Below are 16853 nucleotides of genomic sequence, written 5' to 3'. Positions count from 1 at the left end.
TACAGATTCGTCGGCCAGCCACTTACATTTCCAAGATTCAACGTCTTTGCAGTTATCAGTAAAAGTAATGTCAACCAACCAGCCAACGACTTTCGAAACGATTATTTAAAATAATTTTTATCCGGATTAAAATCTCATATTAGGCCACTGTTCTTTATATATACGTATACAATGATAAAATGTTATCGTTGAGTAAAGTGAAAATGCAACGGATTTTTCATTGTTCTTTGGTGTTGGTAATTGTCAGCCACATGTCTGGAAGATGAAAGGAATTGAGATTGCGATTATCTTTAAACAAAAGAATAAATTAAAAACTGACAAAATTGGGTAAATCCTTTTTGAGTGGCTTTAATAGAAAAAAGGAAATCTCGTTTGAAAATACGGCATGTCAAAGCGAACGCTGCGGTTCATTATTGGCCCGAGTACAATGAATATGTATGTACTAGGTGTGAATATTATATATTGTAAATGCGATCTTTCTATTCCGATATATTGCAATGCTGTTAGATAAAATCTGAAAAGTATTTATTTTTTCGATTGATCTTTAACTGATCGAAACAAATTATAATAAAAGAGCGGTTTTATTAATCCTGGAGTACGTTGATGACCGATTATAAGTCTGAAAATTACAACGACTTCTGTAGTTAATTTTTTTGCTGCTTAAAAAACACTCTGTATATGGAGATAGGCGGACGGCAGTTTTGATAAAAAATTTTAAATAAACCTAATTTTAATCGAAATGAAAATACACGAATGTACTGCTATGTTCGCCATAAATACTACACTTTTTTACCAGTTCACTCATTCTTACTTATTATAAAAAAGCTTTGCTCTTCTCTTTATTCTAAAATATACTTTTGTGTCAGATTTTAGGGTTTTTAAGAAACTTGATTGAGCCGGTTATTAACAATAACTGTTTTCTTTTTGTTTTGTTATTTGCATTCTGCGTTTTGTACGGCTCATTAAACTTAACCTTTTGCTATCATTGACTTGCCATTGAAAGCCGTGCGGTCCTAAAAGTATGCTACATTTATACCACCATTCCCTTTGTAGGCTTGTAGAAGGATGTTTGCAAAGGCATTTTAAGGCAAAGTTGCATGTATTTTAAATATTGCCAGCTTAAATATATTTATTCACGTATTTATATGCGTGTGTGTGTGTTTGCTCGTTTGTATATAATTAGATTACCGTTTTTGTGTAAGTCGCGTGAGTGTTCAGAACAGATTTAGTTAAAAATTGTGCTTCATGCTGTGATACTGGCGCGTATGTACATACATACTAAATATATATAATAAATAAAATCCGAGCGTTTAAAGGCGTGTACAAATATACGTATTTACGGTTTAAATTTCAGTTCACTTCTTTACACCGTTATTTTACAAAGAAAAACAACTGCTTTTACGCGTTTATTTAATTACTTTTCAGAAGCAATTTTTTAGCGAAATTTTCCATGGGAGTCATGTAGGAGAACCGCACAAAGTTCATTGAACTTCATAGAGTGGATTTTGGTCAGAAATAAATGAACTGTTTAACTTTTCAGACACAGAAGTGCTGCTGCTGTTTATAGTTTTAGAGAAGCAAATTATTGTAATAAATAATAATAACAACAAGAAAAAACCTTAATTTCGGTCGCACCGAACCTATAATACCCTTCACAACTAGAAAGTTTCCTTATAAGAACTATGATCAATTGCATTAAATTTTGTAAAGATATCTAGTCAAATAAAAAAATTTCCCGTAGAAGGACTTGTTGGCTATCGTTCAGTTTGTATGGCAGCTATATGTTGTAGTGGTCCGATGTCGGCCGTTCCAAATGGGCAGCTTCTTGGTGAGAAAAGGACGTGTGCAAAATTTCAGACCGATATCTCAAAAATCTGAGAGACTTGTTCACGTATATACAGACGGACGGACGAACAGATGGACCGACATGTCCTAATCGACTCAGCTCGTCACGTATAAAAAGATCTTTATCTTGATTTTGATCGATCAGTTTGAATCTAAGTTATATGGGCGATTCCGAAAAATGACAGCTTCTTGGTGTGTAAAAGACCGTGTGAAAAATTTTACATCTTATTAATTAATATTATATCTGCAAAACTGACGGACAAACTGGGCAAACAGGCAGTCAAACATGGCTAAATCGACTCTGTTCAGCATGTTGATCATTTTTATTTGTATTTTATAGGGTCTTCGACAGTTTTTCTGGGTGTTACAAATTTCGTGGCAAACTCAATTAATATACCCGGTTCAGAGTATAGAAAATTTGTTTTTCTCTAAAGTACACTCAAACCTTTCGTGGCTATATATAAACTTGCAATGGCTCGCAAATTTTTTTTTCAATCCATTTTACTAATTAAATATTATTTCTCGAAACATTTTTTTATGATATTTCCAAATTTTTTTACTCGAAAATTTTTTAAAAGTTTTAAAAGCATTTTTCTGACACCTTTCATTATTTCACAGGAATTTCATTCTTCCGATATTTGCAACTTATTTCGCGCTTTTCATTTGTTGCCCGCTATAACGGTTAATTAACTCACTCATATAGCCGTGAATGCGGTCAAAGTGCAATTAATGGCAGCGAAATTCTTAAAATTCATTTGTAAATTTTTCGTGGAACGTATATGTGTACTAGTAACTCCTCAACGCTTGTGATAGATATCCTCCTTCCCTCTTCAATGCACTGTCTACGCGCGACATGAACCGTCGGCAATTTCGGCTGCACACAACTGTTGCCTTGTTTATGTTTCACAAGCTACGCTCCACACTGTTTTGGCTGCTGCATGCGCTATAATTTGCATAAAGCGAGCTCCAGGTGTTGCTTGCGGCATGAGTAGCGACAGCGAGGCACGCGGAGGGCGTGTTATTTATGCAGGTGAATTTTTTAAATATGCAGCTGTGACACATTACGTAGCGTAAAGGGCATGCAACGTGGCGACGCGTGGCGGCGTAAGTCAACCAGAAATCGCGGTCGGTCGGTCGGTAGCTGGCGCCACCGGTGCGTATACGCAATATTTTTGCATTGCAGTTATTGGTGTGTGTTTATTTCGCTACAATCACATGCATTATTGCTACTTTGATTTTTACAACAACATTTTTAGTTGGTTTTTATTATCATTCACCGCCGCCGGTAAAACTGTTTGTGATGCCGCATTTTGTGCATGCGCATACCGTTACAGGTGTAAGCAACCCTCACCACGTGCCCAGCTTCGAGTGTGTGTGTCTCTTCAAATGTTCATATATATATACATCTATGTATTTTTTTATGTGTGTCCTTGCATATGTATTAAACTTTCGCATGGTTGCGTTTTTTGCTTTCGCAAAGGCTAATTTTTATGCAAACAACAACAGCTCGCCACATCTCAAATGCAAAGAGTTTTATTCAAAATAATCATACACACACACACACATCTCTACATACATCTGTACCCGCGCTCATTGCGCTCGTAGCGTTCCGCATAACGGTGCTTGGCTTACCGCACGCTTAATATTAATAACGGTGGCGACTGCAAAAGCTATCCATTTCCAGCTGAACTTTTAATTCTCATAAACAGAAGCGAAAACTTTTTCATTTATTACCAACAACTAAATGTTGTTGTAGTAAATGAACGCAAGCGAGTGCGCTCCAAATCGGTGTCGTTCGCAGTTGTCATTGCCGCATTAAAAAGTGAAATGCATAAATATTGAAGCTTTTGAGGTTACAGTTAGATTAACTTAAATAAAAAAAAAATTCACGCTTGACGCAGTTAAATAGATCAAGTGGAGTTGGCAGGCTGCAGTAATTATTAAAAATAAAAATTAAAATAAATTTTTTGAAACTGGTTTACAGTAGCTTTGGCATTGCACGTTGATATAGAAATCTTAAATTTATTTAATATTTTTTCGATGTTGTTCAAGATTAGAAGTATATAAATATGTGATCTAATATGACCTCATTACCAAATTAGTGAACACGTCGTATAAGTAATGAAATCAGAACTTCAAAACATCAACACTTTAGAAAGCGATTTTGAGTTATCACCCGAGTTGTCTCATTTCGCTATTTCTCTCACAGCTTTTTTCGAGTTCGTTATAGGCATTAACTTACATTTATGATATTTACAACACTTATTTTTACATATTATTTTAGCTTTAAAAGACATCCCTTATAACAATTTAATCATTTTTAAGAGTATGAAATATATGTGGAAAATGTCCGTAAAACTTCAAAACTTGTGCTCGACACACTGTTTACTGAGTCGATGAGGAAAAACACTACGGAATGTATGGACCGATCGACTTGACATTTTCTTACCACGACCTACCTTCCTAAATATAAATGTCAGGCAATCATCGAAGAAATAAGAAATTTGACAATAATTTTGATTATATTTGATGATAATTTTTAAACCACTCGGAAGTGCAAATTTTTCACAAAAAACTTTTTTTTTTTTTGGCATTTTGTCAAAGATCAAACATTTTACTGGTCATCCTGGTGATTGGCTAAGGGATAAAGGCAATACAAAATGTTTCAAAATGAATTGTGAAATTCTGTAAACATAGAATTTTGATTTATTTTTTAATTAAAATTTCAATTCTTCAAAACAAAAAAAAAAAAACACAAAAAAACTTGTTTTGGTTTATGTGCCTGCTTTCGAAAAATTTTGCTCCTTATTTACTTTTTCATAGCAATTAAATTTTAGTTTTAAGTTTATTGAAATAATATCTGATATAAATCGGAGAAATCGGAGAAATTGCAAAAATTTAGGTATGCAATTTTAATTTTCGACTTTGAACTTAGTTGTATTCTCACACGAAGCTCAAACTTTTAATTCTTTTTTAAAAAAAACCATTACGATATTTAATAAATCGAATTTAATCAGCAAAATTTCAACAATTTACAATCAGAACAGCTACTCGCGGTCCCAAAATATGGCACACGTTACAAGGTTTGCGCCATAAAAACGTGAAGACAGACCGCGGTTAGTGACTGTGCTCGATGCCATTAGGTGTGTGTGTGTGTGCATTTAATCTCCAATTTCCTGCTTTACCACTAATTACTAGCGCTGATTGTCGGAAAATTGCGACTAATTGATGAAATAAGCAATTTCAATGCAGGCTCGTAAAAAGTGGAGACGCATTAAAGATTTCGTTCCATTTTATATGCACACAACAACTCGTATACAACGTATATGTATTGAGTATGTATATAAATGTTGTTGTATGTGTGTATATATATAATATAAATATAAATATATGTGTGCATATGTCTTTTACGCTGGATTAATGCTAGCAAACACAGCAATTACATACACACACACATACAATTAGACAAATAAATAGTGAGTAGCTCACTTTCAGGCGTCGAACAAATCTCGACCGCCTATTCCGCTTAATAGACTGACTGCTTACCGCTCGCCACTCGCCGCCTGCACAACCGTTTAACGACTGCGCATGTGGCTTTATTTGCCGTACTGTAGTCGTTATTTTGTGCTGATTTCATTGTGATAAAAATTAAGTCCTTGTGTAGCATTAATGCGCACTGTGTCAAACCGACAGCGCCACAATTCGGCAATGATGCAACAATAAAGCGAAACTGGCCGGCTAAACAATTACAACACTTGTACATGCATACATAAATATATACATATTCGCACGCGTGAATTTGCCATGCTTGCGAATTAAATACATAAATATGCCAAGCGTAGGCGTACATACAAATGTGTGTGTATGTGTATGTGTTTCTATGGCATCACTTACACGAGATGGTAATGTTCCATAAAGCCGCGTGGTAGTGTGGTTGATGGCGTAGTGGTTAGGCGGCCACTTGATTACTTTCTCGCTTTTGTATGTGTATGTGTAATTATTTGTGATTATGTGTGCGCGTCAAGCGGCAGCAATGCAAGATAAATGTCATGTGCAAAATGGCTTAAAATGATTTGGTGACTGTGACACGTTAAATAAATTATTTTATAATTCTTTGCTGTTGTTTTTCTTAGCGTTGTATTTTCATTTAGATTTCTATTTGTTGTTGCATGTGTTTGCTTTTGCCATGTTTTTGACATTTATATGGATACACTGGGCAGCAAATGTCACATATAATAAAAGGTGCAAGAAAAGCTAAATTTGGTATAATTCCTATTCATCTCCATTAGCCTGCAATACATATACACTTGGATATAGATATAAGCACATTGATATGCCATATATGAGCAGCGTCGCGCTGTATACACAAACAGTTGATTTTATGTTTGTAATTGTAACAGAAATCTGTCCTTGTGAAGGTGATTAAGGTGAATTTGCAAACTATTAGCAAAACTGTTCCTTTTTTTTTTTTGAGGAACCCTTGCAACTCATATACTACTAATTCGATTTTGACTGTTTACCAGAAGAAAAAAATATTTTCTATAAATTGAGCTACCTCCATATTTCGATTAGGCTCATGTGTCTAATATATGCTTCTGCAAGTTACTCTTTGGTAAAAATAACATTGGTTTGTAGGACATATTAATCTGTAACAAAAATTGGCTTCAAGTTACTTTCGGGTTATAAAAATATTACAAGCATTTAACTGGTATATTAGACTATAATATATAATATAAACTATTTTATGTCCATGTCCAGTTCACTGTAGGGTTGAAGCGCTTTTATCAGTCAGCTTCTGCAAGTTAAGCTTTAAATGTGTTTTTCTCGAAAATAGATTTTTCAAATCAGCTTTTTGGGAGGAGAAGAATGTGTGAAAAATTTCAGATCGATATCTCAAAAACTAAAAAAGTAGTTTGCGTCCGCTTCAGATATGAATCGATTTTGTAGCGATTTGGGAAAACAAGAAAAGAAAGATGGATGTGTAAATAATAAGAATGAATACTAAGAAAAAAGTAACAGGAAAAAATTTATTTTGAATTATGAAAGAGACTGACATTTGTATCTAAATATGAAATTTTCTTCAGCGGAACTTTAGAAAAGGGATATACTCGCACGTGTGGGTATCACAACATTTACTCAAATCTGTATGCACATCTACATGGATAAACGAGTATGAATATGTGGCTATGTATATCCCCAGCCGTAAATGGAATGCCATAGAAACCAGTTTGAACTAGTCACACATTTTTAGGATATGTATGGTATATACAAGTACCAGTATCTGCCTTTGATAGGATGAAATTCGGGTCAATTCTTGTTAATATGCACTATAGTACCATATATTGAGTACCATGAATTTATTTCTAGAAAAATATTAGTTATGCCTTGTTTAGACAACAGCGTCATGCTTTGTGGAAACTGGCGAGGAAATATAATATAAATATTGAAAGATCATCACAGAGAGGAGCAGCAGGCTTAAACATTATTTTACAGTTATTTTACTGAATAACGATCTTGTGTTAAGACTGCTGTAGAGATTATTATCGTGAAATGTTGCAAGGTAATTCCGCTTAATTCATTCATTAAAAAGAAAAGATGGTCTGAATTGAATGCCTTCGTGGATAACCTTAAAGAGTCAATACAGTAAAATATAGATAAATCTTATACCTGTTATGTGTGGAGAGTTAATAAGCGTGGAACAGTGCTCTTAACTACTAGTAATTACTGATGAATATAATATATATGCCTTAAATGTTAATAAATATATTAGAAAGCAGTGGTCTCTGAGGATTGAAAACTGTATAAACTGTTTAGTTTTGACCCATTATTCGATGAAATAAAAAAGTTTTGAGAAACAGCATTAATTTTTGTTTTATCTATGCTATTTTAGTAGGTATGGTTTTGAAACTAGTGCTCGTACTACTCGCGTATTTTACTTTTTACTGCCAACCGACACGTGTTTGTTTGTGTGAGCTCAGAGTGATTGCCGAACCCAACGTAAATATATGCACGTACACATATACAGGCATTTGAGTAAAAAATTGCGCTTTGCCAAAAATTACATTCTCATCAAAAGAAATGAGCCTGACTGCGACTGGTAGCGAATGACAGACGTCAAACGCCGAGCGGAGTGCTCTAACGTCGGCGACAATGTATTCTTTTAACCTCGCGTTGACGGCAGCGCGTGTCAAACACCGCTGCCTCGCCACCGTTTACACTTTCACTTCCACCACACACACACATCAAATGCTGCTTATCAATATTTCAACAGTTTCTTGACGTTTTTTGTTGAGATTGCTGTCGTTTTAAGGCAAATATTTCCAATGAAGCTTCTTATATCTACTAACTACAAGCAACGACAGTAAATTTTAAATGCAAAAAATGTACACAACCGCATATACAAGTAGATAACATATAGCTGTGAGTATTATGCTTTAGGAAGTATATAGCTATATATGTATGTGCATGTGGTATATGTATATGTGCGAAGGAAGACACAATGACGTCGAGAAAAAAGCGAAACTAAATAAGAAATTGCAATGTAATCAAAAACTCATTGTCACAACTGCTGGCGCGCCGCGGCAAGGCTGTGGCCGCAAGTTGCGCTGTTCTTTAGCAGCTCGAACTGTCGTGGCAGAGAGCATGTCTTAACACTTGTGAGTGCAAGCGTGTTTTGGAAGGCAATGTAAGCAGTTTATTGTTTTTAAATATTATTAATATTATATATATTATTTTATACATGCAAAATATTATGTGAAGAGCTTTGTTACAAACGAGTGTTAATGATTGACAATTCATGTTATAAGTATTCACTTTTTTACATTTTGAATCGAGCTTGCCTCGTGCCTTTATTTTTCGTCCACGATCAACATCTAGTTTAAAGAAACTTTAACTACGATATAGCGAAAGAGAACACCAATATTAATTGATCGTAAGCTGATACAGACAAGTAAAATAATGGTGTATGAGCTAGATGGATCTAGCGCTAAAAAAATGGCCTAAAATTGTTAACTCAGAATAGAGACTTAGAAAAGAGTAATAAAATTTCCTTCTTTCAAACTTTATTATAAATATATGAGGCTGCGGAAAAACTATTTTATGTTGAGGTTTTGCTACAAAATGTCCACTACAGGGCCAATCGTCAGAATCACCTTTTCTAGAAGGACTCAACGGACGACGGCTAATCTAGGAACTTGTGCTAGAGAAGACCCAACAAAAAACGACATCTATATCCACATAAGACATTCTAGTACAAATTTTTAGATTTACAAAAAAATTTCGCAAATTCGTAGACTTATAAAAGGATTCAAATTTTTACCGAAAAAACGAGCAGTTAATTGCTTGTAAAAAATATTTGATACTATTAAAAAGTCGTACGTAATTTACTGTACTATGTTTTTGAGAACTTACAGTTAAAATTTCAAGTGGATACTTGCGATAGTTTCCGGGTACCATCATTGCACTGTTTGAAGAATGCACTTTCGAGAAAACGAGTTTAAAATTTTAGGTATTCAAACTGATTGATCCGAAGACTTTAACACTACATACAACGAAATGAGTCGAGATATTTTTTACTATTATATCAAGTGAATAATCGGTTTAAGAAATATTGCTTAGTGCTAAAAAAATTTTATTTTTCGAAACCGGTAGACTCACTTGCCCGGGCTTAAATAATTTTTAAAAACGCATAATTTGCTGTAAATCTTTTTTTAGTATTTACAAAAAAAAAAAAAAGAAGTAAATTGACAATATTTGTATTTTCTAGAAAATATTTATTTATAAAAAATAGCCGCCGGTTATCGCTAGCGTCACCAAATCTGTTTCTCGCATTGAACACCCAAGGTTTAAAAAGAATATTTGTGCGCGAATAGAAAGTAATGCAGCGATATGCCATTGTATCGTGCTGCATTCATTAAAGGCGTGTGCCTCGCCAACACACACATTTGCATGCATACATATTTATTTATATTTATATATATATAAGTATGTGGGCTTGATGGCCTTTAAATGCTACTGTAAATGGCAATATTTCTGTCGCCTGGTTCGTCGTTCGCTCAGCGCAACAACAATGCTGTGTTGTTGTCTAGTTTCGCGTATTTTGCTTGTTGTTATTGCGCTTTAATAACTTTTCGTAAAGTTGACTTTTGATAAAAAGAAAATACGCGCATAATGGCCAAATTATTTTACAACATGATTATGATTTTTAAAGGCTACACAAACCAACCACACCCACACACATGCATAGCCAGTGCTCGACGGCGAAACGGTGTCATGTTGTTGATTATTGTCATAACTGGGTTTAATGCCATAACCAAGCTCTAAGCCTCACCACGCACACACACACATACACTTGCATGCATATACACATACATATATAGCTGTACATTTATGACTCATCCTAAAAGTATGCAAGTATTTGTAAGCTTTGTCCTGCCGCAGCTGTTGTCTGCTCCTTGCGAGCGCAAATAAGAACTTTGCAGCAAGATATGCCGTTTTTACGGTTATTATGAGTTTTTTTTATAGCTTTAACTTTTTTTAGGCTTTAAATAATAATTCATGGCACGACCACTTGCAAGTAACTTCATAAGCGGAGAGAATCTGAGCGTAGCAAACGAAAATAATGAGTACAACAGAAGAGGGTTTAAAAGATTTTCCTGTGCCATTCGCTTTAAGTAAGCAATTTAATTAAAATTGCTCTTTTATTAATGCATAGCGTGCGCTTACGTATTAAGGGGTTAATCACTTGTGAATTTGAACAAATCAATTTTTTCAGAGTTTTCAGAGTTGCTGAGATAAATTTCTCCGAAACAACTGAACTGGTCGATGTGAGGTTTTCACACGTTTTTTTTGGATATATTTTTTTCAGGTAATAAATGAAGGAATAATATTTTTAATAAGAATTTTAATTTTGTAAACCACTTTTTCTTCTTCACTCTGTCTTTTTCCTTTTGAAGTTTAAATTTTTTCACAAAAAACACCTATTTTTGCGAAGCTGCAATTTTGTCAAAAATTAAAACCTTTAATAGCCCTTCGATTATTATTGCATTCATCTGAAGTAATAATACATTTTTGGTTTTTGGATTTAAGTTTTTAAGCAAAAAAATCTTCCTCCCAGCCAAATACCATTTTCGCCGGTTCTCATGGCGATTAGCTAAGGAATCAGGGGAATCCAAAATGTTTCAAATAAGTCGCCGATTATTAATGTACATTAAGTTATACAAATGTACATAATTTTTTTTTATCTATTTATTTATTAAAATGATTCTTCAAAAAAATTCATCAAAAAGCGATTTTTTTGGCTTGCAAGTGAATATAACTTCTTAATTCAGACATATTTGTGAAAAATTATGAAGACAGAATTTAAAGGCTTAATATTGGTGTTCCTAAAGTAATTAAAAATTTGAATTGAAATTTTAAAATTTTTTGAATTCTATAATAACAACATCCGCTTTAGGCAGATTGATTTTTGACAACTGAAAAAAATTTCTTGCGAACAATATTGAATTTTCGAAATTTTCGGTTTTCTGCGTCATTGTTAAAGTATCAACGATTCTCTAAAAGTTGCTGGAAAAAATCCTGCTGAAGGATTAATTTCAGTTAATTCTCTTCCTTTTCTTCCCGCATAACTGCTGTCACCGTATACTGTAATATTGCCACATAAATTTAAAAATTGTCAACAACAATGCAACAAATTTTTTTGCAAGACATTAAATTCGCGGCTTCGCATAACTCCAAAATTTTTAACATTTTCGGCGTGTTACAGTGTAACATGTATGTATGCGTGTTTTATAGCATCTATGTATGTATCTACGAGTATATCTGTCGCTCGATAGCTGCCTCTATTTTGGCTGTTAACTGATCTCTCGGCTAGTTCACTGGCACATTTTAATGTGTTTTGCACTTTTCCTAGGCCATTTTTGTCGTTCGTCGTTTGCCATTGAGCAGCGCGTAGATAACGCTGCAGCAACAACAAAAAAGCCGAATTTATAACTCGGCCATAACGGCGCATGAAGCAATAAAGCACTCACATAACGCCCGCAACACTTGCAGTTAAGTGACGGTTAAAGAAAAAACAACAACAAATACCCATTATGAACAAACCGTTTGCAAGGAAGCAATAACAATTGCAAAAAACTTTATGTGTTGGTCAGTGTTTATGGCCAACAAATAGGACAAAAACCACAAAAATGTACTTGCTTTAATTCCATATATAATATATGTATATATAACATATATAACATACATATACATATATACATAACATATATAACATACATATATATATATATGTATAAAAAAATATTTTGGTATTTGGTCAATTCATCAAACATTTAGAGTTACTCAGGATTCCTGAAAAAAGAAAAATGCCCATGGATTAAAAAAACCTAACACGTACAGTATCCGATGTCAAACGGGTTTCTAGAGATATAGCAATATAGATAATGTAACCAGCTGATGGATGATGTTTGATTTCAAATAAAACCAGAACAATTATCGAAATGGAAAATATTTTAGATTTATTAGTTGGCAAAAACAAAATTTCAGTAATTTAACCAGTGGGACTTCAACTTTTGAAGACAATCTGTCGGTCTAATTTTGCACCACCTTTACAACATGACTTTATATCGAAAATATTTCGTTCCATTTAAGTTGCCAATTAGTTCTGAAGCCACTTTAGGGAACTATAAAGGATCGTAAATTTGCTTTTTGCTCTTCATTTCCAATAGTGTTAGTTCATCTATAGTTTTAGAAAGTGTGAAACAACAAATGTCTTTGGCATACAACTATCAAAGGCAGCAGCTTTTAATGGAAACAATGGACATTGAAAAGTCTCTTGTGGATTATGTGTTTTCTGAGGATGTTCACGAAGTACTATTTTCACGAGATGTGTGCAAGTACTCCACTTATTTATCAAATTTTGACAGCTGTTCCCTCAATGAATACAATACCTTTAATAAACATACTAATACAACGCATATACCGGATCGAATAAAGTATAATTTTTGTAATATCTCATCAAGTATGTGTTATAGTAACTTGTTTATCTAGGCTAGGCCAGACAGTTGCAAAAAAAGCATTTTGATATCTGTACTCTTTGAGATGAAGTAGGTTTTTTAATTGACTAAGGAAGAAAGGCTATTCGATCGCCAAAAAATCTAGCTTAACAGTTCGTCTCCTAATCGGCTGAAACTTTGAGTCGATTTAACAGAAATCTCGTCGTTAATAAAATGCATCAGACTTTGGTTGGAGATTCAAATCTGTTATCTGGGAAAAATTCATTCTAGATGACGAGTTCGAAACAACAAGTCTTCTTATTTACTTTCCTATAAACTCGGCCGCTTTATATGTAGGTACTTGTATTGTTAAATCCGTTCCATGGTTTGTATTCAAGTCACTTTGATTGTGGATCTTAACCATATTAGCCAAAGTTATGGCTAAAGGTTTATTGATATTGTTTATTATTGATGTACATAAAATAGGTGTCTTAAAAAGACCGGTATGCTGCAACTGCATCATAGAGCTTTAAAATTTGCAGCAGCAATAAATCAACTACTTTATAAACATAAATATTTATGTGTGTGTAATATTGAAAAGCTTTTGTAATGCAACATGCTTATTTGAGTGTAGTGAAGCAACATATTTTCTACTTAACATTTGCTTTGTGTAATTACGGTACTTTCGTTGGTTAATGCTGGCGTTTAGTAATATTTATTTGTGCCTTCACGACACCTCCAACACTTTGTATTCCATTCAATAGAGGTAAGTGCACGTTTTAAATGGCAATGGCAACGGCGACGGCAGCGCCATCTGTCTTGACACATTACGATGTTAAATAGATGATATTTTGTCAAACACGTTTGCTACGTGACTGAAAAATAAAAATTAGTATGCTCAAGAACTCAATGCCGGGAAAATATTTGCAACTACTCGAGAGTATACGACACTACACATACACATATACACACATTGATATGTATGTATAGTATGCGCAAATGTAATTTCATACATATTTACAGTTGTACAAATGTCTAACAAAACTGACAGCGATAAGGGCATCAAGTGGCGGAAGGAGCTGCAGCAACAGTTTCCTTAAAGCTTTCTAGGTGGATGCGGTGGTATATACTTGTAGGTTATTCCCGTTACATGTATAAGTGGTGTCAAAGATTTACACTCGCGTGTAACATTATTGATTGTGAGAGAAAGTATGGAGCGACGGTGAGCGCACCTGTGAATAATACGCGGCAATGCGTACGTGCATGTCTAACACACTACCCAACCAGACACACCCTCGAAGTCTTCGCACGGGATAAAAGTTTTCGTAAAAATACAAAAGAGAGTGTGGAGTTAGGTGTAACTGCGTACAGCAGTTCGAAGCAAATGCAGACTTCTATCGAATGGTGGTTAGATTTTGTGAAAAATTTGTCGAAAATGAGTTTGATGGTCTCTCCGTGCTGGTGTTGGGGAGTTTATGAGATGTTTAATGTGTACTCAATACATGTATATGAATATATATGTATTTGCGTATGTGTCACTGTATTAGGTTGTTCCCGTACATACGTAGACAATTTCATATTTTAATTAAAAAACAAAAAAACTTTGTGCTGTAAACTAAACTAAAATACCCTGCATTTTTATAGCAACTATCAGTATGACTAACTTTTTACTAAAAACGTAACCGGCCTTCCGGTGGACAACCAACGAAAAACCTTTTTCTAGTTTCTACTAGCCAAATTTTTAGACATAGAAAAACTTCAAGCCGAATAAGGCTACTTAATAATTTTTTATTGAAGATCTTGATCTTAATTTTGGCAAGTCAGTTTGCATGGTAGCTATACGCTTTAGTGGTCCGAAAAAATTCTTTGGATATTATAGAGTTGCCTTGGTCAATAATCTATGCTAACTTTCGTGCAGATATCTCTTTAAATAAAAGAGTTTTTCATACAAGAATGAGCAGCTTCTTGTGGAGAAAAAGACGTGTGCGAAATTTCAGATCGATATATAAGGCACGAACTAATCATTTATATATATAAATACATAAGTATAACATATATACTTTCTCGAATTTGACGCAACTGATTATGGCAGCTGTCAACCGTATTGCGCAGAAAAAAAAGTTGTCTGAAGAAATTTCGAGTTATATATATAATATATATTAGCAGTGTAAATATATATATTTCTAACATTGTCAAATTAATGAATTTTCTTTTAATAAGATGAATTAGTATATTTCTTATAAAAAATTGTATAACAGTTCTTCAAATGTACGACCCACCCTAATATCATTATATACTTACGCGCACGTATTATTTATGATGTACTAACAATCAGGTGGCGCTGTTTTTCGATTTCGTTTAATTTATTTACTTATTTTTGTTTTTTGGTTGAATGAAAAAGACATAGTCATATGAAAAGTGACAGGACCACGAAGTAGTGTCTGTGAGCGAATGGATGACTGTCTGCACAGGGCACACAATTCGGGAAGAAAGTGATTGAAAGGGAAAGGTCAGAATAATAAATGGTGGTAATTTCGATAATGCGAAAGAGAAATAAATGCACAGTCTAGTTGAAGCGATAATTAAAGTCACCTGTTAAAGGAAATGTAATGTTAGTATTAAATGTATGTAAATGGTTAATAAAACATAAAATTATATTTTATTATGTTTGGTGAATTGTTAGTGTTTGGAGTAGTAAGATATCACCATATTCGATTGCTGACCTAAGAAACTTCGAAATTGTGGTAGTTCCTCGAAAAGTCGAGGTTAAATTTCTAGCATCATACTGTTATGAGGGCGCTTTCTATGAAGTCAACTATTTGTGGTCGGCTTGCAGGATCCTACTTTTGTCGGCCAATATAAAACACCGACCTAAGTAAAAAGTGGGCTTTGAACATATTTAAATGTATCTAGTAGAGGTATAAGCGCGTAAAAGTCCAATAAATTTGACTTGATAAAAGCAAATATTTATTAACAAATTTAATTATTTTTCGGAATCTAAAATTTTTTTATTACATATTAGTCAACAAGGCATAACAAAGACGATCGTTTTATCACATTTCGGAGTCCTTTAGAAAAAACTATAACTATTTTCCGCTCTTTACCGACTAAACACGAATAATCGAGGAGGGCAAGTAGACAGCACCGGGTGCGCTTGCAATACGTGGCGCTTGACGAGTAGCCTCAGAAGCAAAGTTGTGAACAGGAGCCACGCCACCATCATGTGACTGAGAGTTGCCACCCAATTGATCGTATTGCGATTGAATGGCGCGTTGAGCATTGGCAGCATCCTCTGGGGTACGGTACTTGACGAACTGCACCTCGGGCTTATGATTTGTAAAGTCGTGTTGAGACTGCAATTTGTTGGCCAAATCACCCAAGTCGGCTTGTTTTTGTAGAACATAAATGGCGGTCTGCTGTTCGGCAGCATGTCTGGCAAGATTGATGGCGGCCTTCTCCAAACCGTTATTTTCGGGTCCCTTAACGAAAACAACACGCAGGTTCTTCCTTAGTGACGCTTCCAGTTGTTCGCTGCCGGCGGGTTCATTGAAATCTTCTTCATCAGCGCTGTAGGTGTAAAACTCCTTGTCGAATTCAGCGGCGGGTGCCGAGTAAGAAGGTGATACTTGTGTGGCTGCACCGCTGTTGCCTAAACCACCTAATCCACCACTACTGCCACGTGGATCAAACGAGAGACCAGAGTCCGAATGACCCACAGGACGATAGTTGTAGCCCAAGTTGTCAGCACAGGCAAACGCGAATAAACACAGTACGATGAAGGCGCGCATCTTTTTTTATGTATACTTGAGATTGGATAGTGTAAAACCGTAATTTTTGGACGCTAAGCTAAGCGTGTGTCTGATAAGACTCGGAAGTGTTGAAGTTTGGAATGATTTTCTCTACATAGCGCACGTACTTTTATACAAATTGCAGATCTTGGTGCGATTGTCAAAGATTAATATGTTATCAGAGTGCATTCAAATGCTGCAATTTATTGTTAATTTATGCATTTTT

General features: G+C 34.6%; 1 protein-coding gene across 1 annotated transcript; it reads right to left on the bottom strand.

The window, feature by feature from the left end:
* Positions 1-15865: 15865 nt before the first annotated feature.
* On the bottom strand, positions 15866-16712 carry LOC106623197 (uncharacterized). Its single transcript, XM_014242623.3, has one exon. It carries the CDS (start codon positions 16625-16627, stop codon positions 15947-15949), a length of 681 nt encoding a protein of 226 aa, XP_014098098.3. The 5' UTR covers positions 16628-16712; the 3' UTR covers positions 15866-15946.
* Positions 16713-16853: the final 141 nt, after the last annotated feature.

This window comes from Bactrocera oleae, chromosome 2, assembly GCF_042242935.1.
Source record: "Bactrocera oleae isolate idBacOlea1 chromosome 2, idBacOlea1, whole genome shotgun sequence".
Taxonomy (NCBI): domain Eukaryota; kingdom Metazoa; phylum Arthropoda; class Insecta; order Diptera; family Tephritidae; genus Bactrocera; species Bactrocera oleae.
Note: the sequence above shows the minus strand (reverse complement) of the source record. Positions and strands in the feature narration are given on the sequence as shown.

Bases quoted from the DNA above. Each gene is read 5' to 3' on its own strand.
- LOC106623197 (XM_014242623.3), bottom strand. From the start codon at position 16,627: ATGCGCGCCTTCATCGTACTGTGTTTATTCGCGTTTGCCTGTGCTGAC.